Below are 12,172 nucleotides of genomic sequence, written 5' to 3'. Positions count from 1 at the left end.
ACTTTGCATTGGAATTCGGGTGTCTTAGGTGGGGGAAAAATATTTGTGGATAATAGTATTGAGGAAGTGTGTTTTCCTATGCACTCATGCCCTATTCCCTCAATGACATCATTTGATGACATTCACTCATTTGATGACAACCAGTTCTCTCGTTATGTTTAGTGTAATTCTCCCAGCAACGTCTCCTTTCAGTACATCACCAAGAACATCTCCCCATCATCCCCCTCTGCTTCTTCAGCTTTCACCTTCACATTCCCTCCATGCTCTATTTTCTCTGCAGTGCCCCTGAAACAACTCCCTTCCTGTTAATAAACAAGAACAATTCTTTCAGGGATAATAATGCCTAACATAGTTTTTAGCAGAGTGTAGTTTGGTCTCAGAGAGAATCTTGAGAATTCCTGCAGAAAACACCCATCCTAGGGGTCTGAAATGGAGCACAGATGAGGTTATTCTGTTTTCCTTTGAACTGCAGCATTACCTGTAGTGTTCCAGGCAGTGTCCCAAAATGGGACAGGTGATCTCAGAACAAACTGCCTTGTACTGACAGAGAATGTAGACAGAAACAGGCTCAAGAGATGAGGTGTGTGAGACAAGTTCAGAAGTTGAGATCTACACTGAATATGTAAGATCATACCCTGTCACCATTGCCCTAAGAAAATTATAACCTAGATACTAAAGATTCTGTGTATAAAGGATAATGAAATAATTTGACAATTTTTTGACTCTTGATATTAGAATATTGCATAAACTCAAATCTGTTACCAATCTTAAATAATCCATATAATAATAAAAATGGTTATTAACTTTTATCCACTTTGCTCTTTTTCATTATCTTTCCAAAAATATAGAAGATAAACTATGAAAAAATTAAAATACTGCTTGTGCATTTGCTTTTCTTGGTATGTGACAAGTGGTAATAATTTTTGTTCCTGTTTTTGTAGGACACTTGACTTTAAGATCTAAATTTCTTAGGACTACTCATTCAAGTAGTAAAAATTTTCCTGATTTCATTTCCCTGTACTCACCCATGCCATTGCATGGATTGCATGCCATGGATTGACACTGCAACTATCCTAAATTTCATTTGTTTGTGCTTTTAAAAGCTGTATTCTGCCCTTTAAGTAAAAGGTCGGTATGTAAGAGCGTTGAAGAGGTTTAGCTTTTGGCACTCACATCAGCAAGAGTCAATCCATTAAGCACTGGTTAGCAATTTAAAGCTTTATATTGCTTTGACAAATTGGAGGTTACTATCCAACACAGTTAAATAAAAATTTGTCCTGCAGTTGACTAGAGGACCATATTCTACCCTCAGAAAAAGCCGTTCTAAATTTCTTCTACTCATAAGAACTTTCACGGTAACAATATGCAAGTGTTTTTGTTTTAATTTGCTCCAGGCATGCCAAGTGAAGTAAGTCCCTGTGAAAGTGCAGGAAGGAAATAGAATACCAGGACAAACATAACCTTGATTCAGGGTAACCACAAGAAAACCCAAAATTTTCTAGACAAATATTTTGGCCCTATTCCTTCTTTGGGGAAGACACTGTGAGTCAAAACATTTATCTACAGGATTTAATGTCTTTAGTCTGATTTACGGTGAGAATTTCTAAAAGATGGATTTACTTGCCTTATAAGTCATTTCAAGCTCCCATGAATCCTCTGCCAATTTTTTTAAAGCATTAAATCCTCAACTACTTTAAGACTACTCATTTTAAAGATGCATGCAAATTTTGGGATTGTCATACTACAATATAATGAAGTACCTGAAAGATTGAAGTTTTCTGAATAATATATCAAACTGAAAGAGAAAACTGCACAATGAAAGAAAGTTTTGCCAGCGGCACATTTTTCATTTGCCATCATTTTGTGGTCTGGCACTTTCCACCGTGGTAGACACAAACACCTGCCCATGTTAACAGGAGTTCCAAGGTGATTGTAGATGTTGCTGTGCATAGCTCTAGCCTTGTCTGTCCCAGAAAAGATCAAGGCACTCAGCCATTTAACACCACTTAAAGTGTTCTGATACTTAACCCTCTATTGGAAAAGAAAAGGATGAAAAAAGTGACAGAATGTGTATGCATTATAGATTCTGATTTTATAATTAATAAAATAACCTGACTTAGAATAAAAGACCATCAAAATAGTCTACTCTTGCTCCTCCTTAAATGCATGGGTAAAAATTCTAAAGTTCCTAAAAGGCAAATATAGGAGTATTTCTACTTATTTTAGCTTTATGGACTAAATTATTAAAAAAAACCCCTATAATTAGCATTCAGAGATAAGCTCAATTTTAAAGTAAATAGAAGATATTAAATTTCTAGAAATTGCATTTTAAGAGCCCACAAGTCTAGTGGAGCAACAAGCTCAAGATCAGACCTTTGAGATTCAGGGAATGTGTCTCTGCTATGCAGAAACAGTCTAATGACTACCGTGTTGGGGGACAGTGTTCCCAGTACAGAGGGATAGCCAACATTTAATGGGTTAGAATTCCACCAGATATGCTCAGAGAGAGCATCAGCACCAATTTAGTGGGAAGACCACAGCCACAGCAGCTGCTTTTTCAGAACCATAAAGACAGACTCACAGAGCCCAGCAGCAGTGGGTAACATTGCATTTTCAGTGTGGTGCACCCAGAGGTTGGTGACAGTCATGGTGGAGAGGGATTAGAGGAGACAGGGGGCAAGTCAATCATTGATCCACGGGGCATGCAGAGGTCCTGTGTGCAGTCAGACCAGGCACACCACCTGGCCTGCTTTGGCTCCCAAAGGTGACTTGGCTCTTTCAGCTCCAAAATGGGGACAACCTCACTTTCACTTCTCCCTTGCTCATCAAAAGCCTTGCTTCCCCTGAGTTTGCTGGGGACTGAGAAGATTCTTCTTGCCTTTTCTTTGGCTAGGCATAATCATTTGTCCACAGTATCAGGCACTGCACATACATACGTCAGAGTAAGTCAATTAAATAGCTTAATAGTTTAATTCTATCTTTATCTCTTTCTATGTAACCAATATTGAACATTATTAAGATTCTTTCAAACAGATATTAAACACTTATTTTTCATGAAGGGCTTGAAGATGAACTGTATCAATGAACTGTTGAAGCTAGGAACAAGAAACAAAAATTGCAGTCTAAAGAATATGAGCATATAACATGGGGCATATAAATGGTATGGAACTGTTAGTATGAAGGCTAATTTTTTATGAACATATGAATGTGAAACCAACAAAACACTAAAACTGAGAGTAAAATTTGTATATATGACAAAGGTATTTTCCATTGAAAATATAAAATGAAATGAAGGTCTATTTTGTAACCTGATGTATAAAATTGTTATAAATGAGATAGTTGCTTGTGACTGTGAGTAATACAGAAAATAATAATATATTAAGTCTCTTAGGACATGTCAGAACTGTGCATTGCATTGTGGTAATCCAGATAACTAAGCCGGCTTTAAACAAGCAAGTCTATCTCCATGGAGTACCTATCAGGATATTAGAGCAATCTGACTGTGTCTGCATGGTGCTGCCTCTGGGCTAATTAGTGCTGGCACAGCACAGTACTGATATGGTTTTGAAGCTATCTCAGCTGGAGTTAGCTCAGCTATCTGCACGGCACTACCTTACAGCTTGTTAAATGACCCTAATGGCTAAAAAAACACCTGTTAAAGCAATCACACTCCTCACTTGACTAACACGAACAGGTCTCAGATTAGCCCTTGTTGTGTTATTGCAAGGGCGAGACAGAAATGGTCGTATCAGAAATGCCCTCAACACAGAGAAACACAGTCCTACCTTTTCTTGGTAAAACAGGAACCCTCCAGGAACACATAATGCAATGATATCAGAGTTGTGATACCTGTATTGATTGATAGCAGTGTCTGTAATCAGGGATAGAGTGGAAACACAGGATGGCTTCCATTGTGTCACTGTCCTATAATGCCGTGGAAGTGAGTTTGAGGTAAATGTACCAGAAGCATCAGTGTCACAGTGTTTTCAGGTAATCATTGTTTTTAATTTCAGTCCAGCTTCTGATCATGGTTTATGAACTTCAGTAAGGCTAAGAAAACTACTGCCAATTGGTACATGCAATTTGGACATAGATGTTACATCTCATTTTGAGTGGAGCAGCATCTACAGAATTTCTTTTATTATTCTTGTCCTGGTCAGTAATGCTTTCAGGGATATCTGCCTTTTATGTTATGATGTTTATTTTCCCATTCACATTCACCAGAATTATGTTGATCTTGGCCCACAAAGCTCGCCCACCCCAATTCTACTCATGGCTTAATGAACTCTAATTTCTTGCTAAGCTGTAACATCTTGATGTTTACAGGCTTCCAAAGGCCTTTTGTAATACCAAGCTCCACTTACAAATAAGGTTGGCATATCTTAATATGATCATAATATTGCTATAAACAACGATACTGGTCATTTTTTTACAGTCTTTTTCTGTTTGCAGAGTCACCATTTTGCTGCAGTAAGAATAAATCCAACAGACAGAAGTGATTCCCACCCTTCTGTCTGGCCCCCTTTATGGCCACCACTGCATTTCCCAGGTGATCAGCCCTTAGTCTTGGTGGCTGCTCCCAACAGTGCCTGTCAGAGGGACAGCCAACATTCTCCCATGGATAAGTGGGGTTTAGGTTATCCTCTCCTGCTCTAGCCTCAGCTGACTCAGGTACCTTAGCAACAAAAGCCTTGCAAAAAAATAGTCTCTTATACAGACTAATGTTTCATTTGCATTAAAAAAAACCCTCCCAAGTCTCTTTTTTTGAGAAGGATGGGATTATACATGCTTCATGATTTCAAGCAGTGCTAGCACTCAGCATGTTGTGCTCTTGACAGCCAAAACCACTTTTCCCTGTCCCTTACAAGAGAACCAGAATTTCTTTTAATCCTTATCTTTAAAAACTACTCATTCTGCTATTTCTCTCCTTGTGCTACCAGATAATCCCCTAGATCAGCTTCCTCATTATCACACTTTACGAATTCACTTCTAAATTTTATCGCAGATTTATTTGCAGCCATAGTCTGATTCAACTGAGCTTGCCAAGTGGGAGGAAGTGAGTCAACTATTGAGTGTACATTGGAACTTAAGAAGGATTTTCTGTCAGCGGGAAAGAAGAATGTCTGGAATAATACAGTTAATCATTTTCTCAGTCTATTGAAGACTAAATATAAGACAAGCTTTTTTATACCAGTACAATATTTTTTGGAATGATAACTTCAATGAAGGCTCAAAACACTTCTTTCAATTCAAAACAATATCATAATAACAAACAAGAAAATAAATCCAATCTTTACCTTTTTGGGATCTGACACATTGTTAATATAAATAGTGTAGACCCCACTTTTGTTAAAACCAGACTGATATACATCTGCACAATCTCTGAATGGCTTTTCCTCTTCCTTTTTTGCATTCTTTAGTAAAACTGCAAAACAAAAAACATGGTAATATAAGTTACAACAGTAGTAAGCATTTCTGTATCTAGGAAGTCTACTTTTGCACACTGCATCCCTTTTAAAAATACACAGAAATAATTGCACTCTTTCTTACACAGTTGATGTATTGCACAAATTCTAGTAAAGAACTAGTATGAAGTTTTTGGACAGATGGCAGAATAGGCACCAGAAGAAGCCATGATACAAATAGCTAAACAGAGCATCCTATCTGCTGAGAGGTAACCCAGTATGTTCCTTCTGAGTGCAAGGGTCTGTGCCACTGCAGGCATTGCCACTGACTAAAGTCCTACCTGCAAGGTTGCCAAAGAATGCCCCAGAGATGGCACATGAAGGTGGAACACATGTTCAGTGTTGTGATCTGACACAGATGCTCACCTGAGACAGCAATGCTGGAAGGAGAAAGTTTGTGCTGTGCATGAAGTAATGAGTTTTGAGCAGCATAGGAGGTTAGGGTAAGGCAGCTGCTTGCCTAAATTTATTCTTTGGAAGAGAATAATTTAATTATTTACACGTCTATGTTCATAGAGATTGCTAAATACAATAAAATGAAAAACAGTGCTACTGAAGTCAGGTGCCTAGAGGCAAGATTTATAGAATTCATTTTGGCTCAGCATAGGGAAACAGTTAATGTTATAACACCAGTGCAGATCTAGATCCTGTATATTACAGACAGACCATATATATATGAGTCTGGGCTGAGAAATCAGGAGTGCAAGATGTTCAGAATCCCAGTCTTGAACAACCAGGAAATTCCCTGCAGGAGTAACATCTGAGAGTGTTCTTCACTTACACAAACAAAAGTAGCATGACCCCACACAATAGTGAAGGATATGATTTCATTCCACCAACACATATTTTAAGTACATCAGCATTCCCATGGAAATCCATCCGTCTACTCAGATTCCTAAACATGTCCTTAAGTGATGTGCAGGGTTCGGGCCAGCACTTCATTAATCCCTATAATAAGGATACAATATTTAAGTCTTCCAGACACACTCATCCTCTGGTGACAGATACTTCTTTTTCATTTTTGGCTTGAAAGTGTGAGTTGTAGATACAAAAGGGACTATGTCTTATTCACTCTGAGTGAAGTGGGCTCTGCTACAAACTGATGCTGATGTGCAACAAGGCGATGGCCCTGCACAGCATGTGGGACTACCTGGGCCATAGATGGTGAGAACAATGCCAAGAGTGTGCAATTAGAAATACTATCTTCCCTTTGAACACCTCAGCAGTATTTTAGGGTGGCAAATTCCTGCCAGAGCACTTGGTATTAATACCATTTCACAAATGGGGAAAATTGAGGTTAAAAAAGGTTAAATATTTTACCTCAGTCATTCCATGAGAAGGTGAAAATAGAAAAATAGTGAGAAATCCAATCCTGACCGTAAGACTATACTGCTCTCTAGGTAGGCATTTTGCATATAAAAATGATGTTATTCTTTCCCTTATATGTGTTTTACATTATTATTTTAATTTTTTATTTTAAGAAACAAAAATCCCTTACTTCTCCTCTTCCATGTATTTGCTTCATGTTTATTATTTTTGTTCAACACCATCAACAGAAATAAAACCCTCTGTGAGATGGCAGAGAGTGAGGTCCTTAGCAAGATTCACATCAAATGGGCACTCTCTTAAAAGTGCCATTTTTTAGGTAAGTTATAGAACTGACGTCCTCGTGATTTGTGCTAATTAAAGACTTCATGGTGCTTTCTGTAATCAGATGGTGTTAGTATCTGTGGAAAAAGTCCAACCTGAATAATTACTTGGGGCTGGAGCCAAAGCCTAGAGGAGTTACAGTAAAGCCTCTCATTGATTTCAGAGGGCTTTAGAATGGATCCATTCTTTCTGGCCTGACTTTCTCTAATGCTGTTGTTTCAACTGAAGACATCAGTCTCTCCAGTCTAAAAATTATATTTACTGGTGCAGAGGCACTGCTCATTTCCATCAGCCTTAAAACACTTTTAGTAGCTGTATGCAGTGAGATTATCTTATCTCTTACACAAGTATTATACACACATTGAAAACCACTTGGAAATAACTACTAAGATTCAATAAAGGAAATTTGAATTTGAGTCCTTTGTAATTGAAACTTAGAAAGAAGGAAAAATGAGTATGTTCTAAAGTTTATATCATCAAAAATTTAAACAAGGTCAGATTTTAATATCAGAGCAAAGGGCTTTGTTAATTTTATAAAGAGATGGATCTCTAGGAATCATCTTTAGAAATAATTATCTTCTCATTCTTAAAAACTAAAAGAAACAAAATAAAAGAGATGTTTGTCTGAGAGATGAAGCTGAAAAAGATTAATGTCATAGATAAGTCCATCTTTCCTCTTAAGGTCAGACAGCTGAAGTAGCTGAGACCACAGAGAGAGCATACATATAATTTTTAAAAAACTAAGCAATCCAATATTGGATTTTAAACTAAGTTTTTAAAGTAAGCAAACCCCGATTTGGGGGTTTTTGCACCAGGGGTTTTATTCCTCTGTAGCCAGGAGAAGGTGGCTTTCCTTGGGTGCCTCTCACCCCTGTCTTCAGGAGCTGGTGCTCCCACTGGAAGAAAAGCCCATCTCCTTCACAAGGACCTGTACTATTACAGATTGCAGCACAGTTTATTAAGCATGACTAGCTAAAGTTTAGGTTTGCTTAATACATCACACTGTAATTTGCAAGAACAGCCCAAACTTGACAGAAAATTAATACTCAGGAATGTTACTGGTAATGTGCTTTTAGTATAAAATATGCTTTCTCTGAGATTTGCTGTTGTTATTCTAACTTAATATTCCATATAATTTCCAAACTACTTCTATGTACTATAGCTATAGACTAATTTTTCTACATTACATAGACCTTGAATCCTTTATACATTAAGTAAAGAATGATGTATTGGCTCACATGTGGTAGATGTGTAAGTAATTTTTTTTAAAAGTAAGAAAGTTCAAATAAATTAGTTCTAAAACCAAATACATAACCATTAAATTCCTTTGTCAGCTTCAAGATATTGACTTTACACAACTTCTAATGTTAGTTTAGCTGTTTTCAAATACAATGTTTATGACAGAGTTTTATGTACCTGAAGAAAAAGGTAAGTCTATGTTGAGCAAAATAAAATTATCATTTTTTAAACCTGAATGCTCAGCCAAGATTTGGAACCCTGGAGGGTTTCTTGGTTGCCTTCTCTGGATGAATAAACTGGTAGTGAAGTCATGCTTCTTTAAAGAAATAATGCCTGTGTGGAAAGTCCTGTTTTTCTGAACAGAAGGAGAGCCTACGATAATTTTTTCACCACACTTCCACAAGTCTTCTGGGTAATTTTTAGCCCAGTATCTTTCTCCTTGGGCTATGCTGTTTGGTTTTCCCTACTTGATGGGAATTACTTCTTTCAGTTATCAGTCCTCCAGCTGTTTCCTCCGTGTCCTGGACCATGACTGGAGTCCAGACAGCACAGGAAATGACATCCAGAACTGCCCAGGCCCTGTGGATGAGCAGGAACCCAAACCAATGAGGTCTCTGTTAACCACGGGCTGTGCAGCACCAGGACTGAGCAGCTCCTCTGCTGCCCGTGCTCCCTCAGCAGAAAGTGGGGTCAGCACCTGAGGCTGCAGCCCCTCCAGCTTAATTAGAATGGCTTACCTGTGCTTGCAAGTGAGAGAGCTCACATATATAGGGCTTTTTCCAATATCAGTACTCAGGGAAATTTAACTGATTTGTAGTTATGTTTGCCCAATGTGGAGTGAGACTATTTTTCTGCTATCAGTTGTAAGATTAAATCAATAGTTAATTAGTTTATTTCCTGACAGGTATCACAAATGGAAGATGTTTGTTTTCTGCCCAGGTTTAAAGAAATACAAACTGACTATTAAGAAAAAGTATCTTATGAAATATTTAGTAATCTAATATTGTCCTCTGGGAATATGAAATTGAAAGCATACAATATCTGTTTTTCCTAGTTCTATGAAAATTATCTAATTTCATCTCAGCTAGGAAAAAAAATAAAATAATCTACTTTTTTTTTTTTTAACCTGAGATTTCTGGTTGTTTTTGAGAAAGTTAATTTGTCTCATTACTTTTCAGGTCTCCATCAGGCATCTGTGATCTTTTCTATAAGCAATTCAGAATGTTAAAATGCAGTTCATTATGTTGACTGAATCAATAAATCACAATCATACTTCCTAAATTATTTGAGATCTGAACTGCTGTGTTTGTGAAATCAGTTGAGATTGAGTTAATCACTAGGCTCTTATGTGCTTTAGTGATACTGACAACAAACGAAAAACAGCTGTTTGTTTTTCTGCATGATAGTGACTTATTTGGACAGATATGCTGAGATTTCTTTAGTGTCTGAGTGAATTATTATATTTTAATTATTTCAATGTTCTATTTATATAAATCTAATTTTCTTCTAGAATAGAAATACCAAAAAGGTACTTTAAAAAATCATTCATGCTTTTGAAGTCAGAAAGGAAAAGTCTTTCTCCATATCTTATTGGCATATATGATTGACCTAAATTTTAGCTGCTATTAAAAGCTATTGAGGTAAAAATTTATGTCCCCTTTTGAGCAACTCCTAAAAAATCAAAAAGGAGAGGGTTGTAAAATGACAGATTTTACCTAAAGCTGCTACATTCCAGGACAGGGTCATACAAGGACTGCCAAATGATGCCAGGCTTCTGTCTAGATCCTGACTGCAAATAAATTTTGCCTTGATCTTGTCGTTGTTCCAGACATATTGTGGTGAATCTTGCATTTCTGTAGGTGACCCCATGTCTCTGACCTCTTTCCCAGCCATTTGGGTGCAGCTGCTGTGCACCAACTAAATTCCTGATGGTTCTGATGGCAAATAGTGCCTGGGTTGTGAAGAATCAAATCCAGAAATTTGCTGATGTTATCCAAAGGATGTTACTCAAACTGTTACCCAGTGAGGAGGCCTGGAACCCTGCCCACACAGATATATGTGCTCCCCAACTCAGCAGCAGCAACCACAAACAGATCTGACAGAACAAGGTGAAGTGGTTTTTTTTGTTTGTTTGTTTTGAGGAGGAAAAATATGCCAAGACTTACAGTTTTTGCTGACTTACAGCCAGAGGTATAGTCTGCTCTTTCAGTGTCTCATCTTGCACACACCAACCCCCGCTTGAGAACAAACATTAAACTGCAGCCTAATAGCTGCCTGTGATACCCAATATTGCCTGCAATAAGACAACCCTGTGACAGCACCATTGTGTTGCAAAAGTTGCACAAACCAAAGGAGAATGCACAAACCTGAAGGCTGATTCCAATTCAGGTCTGCTCTAGATAATTACAGTCATGCCTATGAACTGAATGGATAGCTATGCAAGAGCACCCTTGGGTCCCACTTAAAATGGACTTGAAAGCACATTTTCATTCAAGTACATATTACATGCTATCTGGTTTTCTTCCAAAAAACATGTTTCTGGATTATTAAAACTACCACTGTCATTCAATATAACCAATGCAAAAAAATAATTAGAAAATTGCAATCCATTGAGATGTATGAAATAAAAAAAAAAATCTCAGTTACTCATTTTTGATTAAGTATCAGGAGTTTTTATGCAGCTAGTTAGTCAACTAGAAGTTTTAAATGTGAATTTATATGTAGTTATTACCCAATTCTAATTACTGAAAAACAAATAAGATAAAATAAAAATAAAGAAAAACTATCACCACCTGATTCAAAACTTTCTCCAATGTCAACTTTATTTCCTACTTTATTATTCAATGTTTTGTTTTCAACTCCATAAAGTCTGAAAATCTTAGGAAACAAAAACAAAATGGGGGGATACTAGTATGACAGCTGCTTCTGTATGTCTTGGAGCCCAGCACTCTTTTCAGATATGTCATTGCTTGTGTACTCATTTTCGATTTCTAGGGAGGTGAAAAGAAGTTTAGGACTGGAGTTCGGACATCCATTTTCCTTTCAACAAAATATGCATTCACCAAAATGCTTTTAAAGCTAACATTTCTTTGTGACATTGCTCTGAATCTGACAAAAAGAGCAGGTCACTGGCAACTTGGAAAGTTCATTGTGACATACTGTAATAAAGTATTTCTATTTCTGTAGAACTATTGCACCATAATCAAGTTTATAGATTGTAAATTTGCAGATTCTAGTGTATGAAACTGTATTGTCAAGGCCCTCATTATTTCCAAACAAAGTTATAAGACTAGATATCCCAGGTCACAGTGCTGCTCCAGCCTCTGCAGTGCCCCATCTCCAGCATCAGGGCCATAGAAGTCATGGGGCTTCCTCACTAGACTTGATCTTTCAACCATCATCTTCTGCTTTTTTCTTCTTAAACTCTCATAATTACTTATTTTCATCTTATTTGCTTTTCCTTCAGGACTTTTCTCCTCAGGAGGGCCCTAAGATTGTGCAAGAGCTTGGCTGATACCTGGCCTGAAAAGGACTCTGCAATATGAACAGATGTTCAAAGCAGATGACTGGAGGACAGCATAAGTGCAGAAAAGCATATCCAGGAATTTGCAGTATAAGTTCTTTCTTCACCAGAGGTAATAACTACATCTTTAATAAGTTTTGAAAGTATTCTCTTCCACTGATTTCTCCAGTTTATGTTTTTGAAGCCATGTTAATTTTCATCATTCAGTATCCCTTACCAAGGAACTCCATACAGACACCACGTGAAGGACAATTTCCCACTGTTAGCTTTACCATGAGTGTTCCAGCTGGTGACA

At 37.4% G+C, this 12,172-nt stretch overlaps 1 protein-coding gene across 4 annotated transcripts in view; it reads right to left on the bottom strand.

The window, feature by feature from the left end:
* ANGPT1 (angiopoietin 1) overlaps positions 1-12,172 on the bottom strand; it is a 168,491-nt gene that overhangs the window by 51,170 nt on the left and 105,149 nt on the right. For all 4 annotated transcript variants that reach the window (XM_063389306.1, XM_063389264.1, XM_063389192.1 and 1 more), the window contains one exon: positions 5,298-5,425. In XM_063389306.1, the coding sequence (XP_063245376.1) occupies positions 5,298-5,425 (128 nt within the window). The remainder of the gene's footprint in view (positions 1-5,297; positions 5,426-12,172) is intronic.

The sequence above is a fragment of the Prinia subflava genome, chromosome 1 (assembly GCF_021018805.1).
Source record: "Prinia subflava isolate CZ2003 ecotype Zambia chromosome 1, Cam_Psub_1.2, whole genome shotgun sequence".
Lineage (NCBI taxonomy): Eukaryota > Metazoa > Chordata > Aves > Passeriformes > Cisticolidae > Prinia > Prinia subflava.
This window is presented reverse-complemented; position numbering and strand designations above follow the sequence as displayed.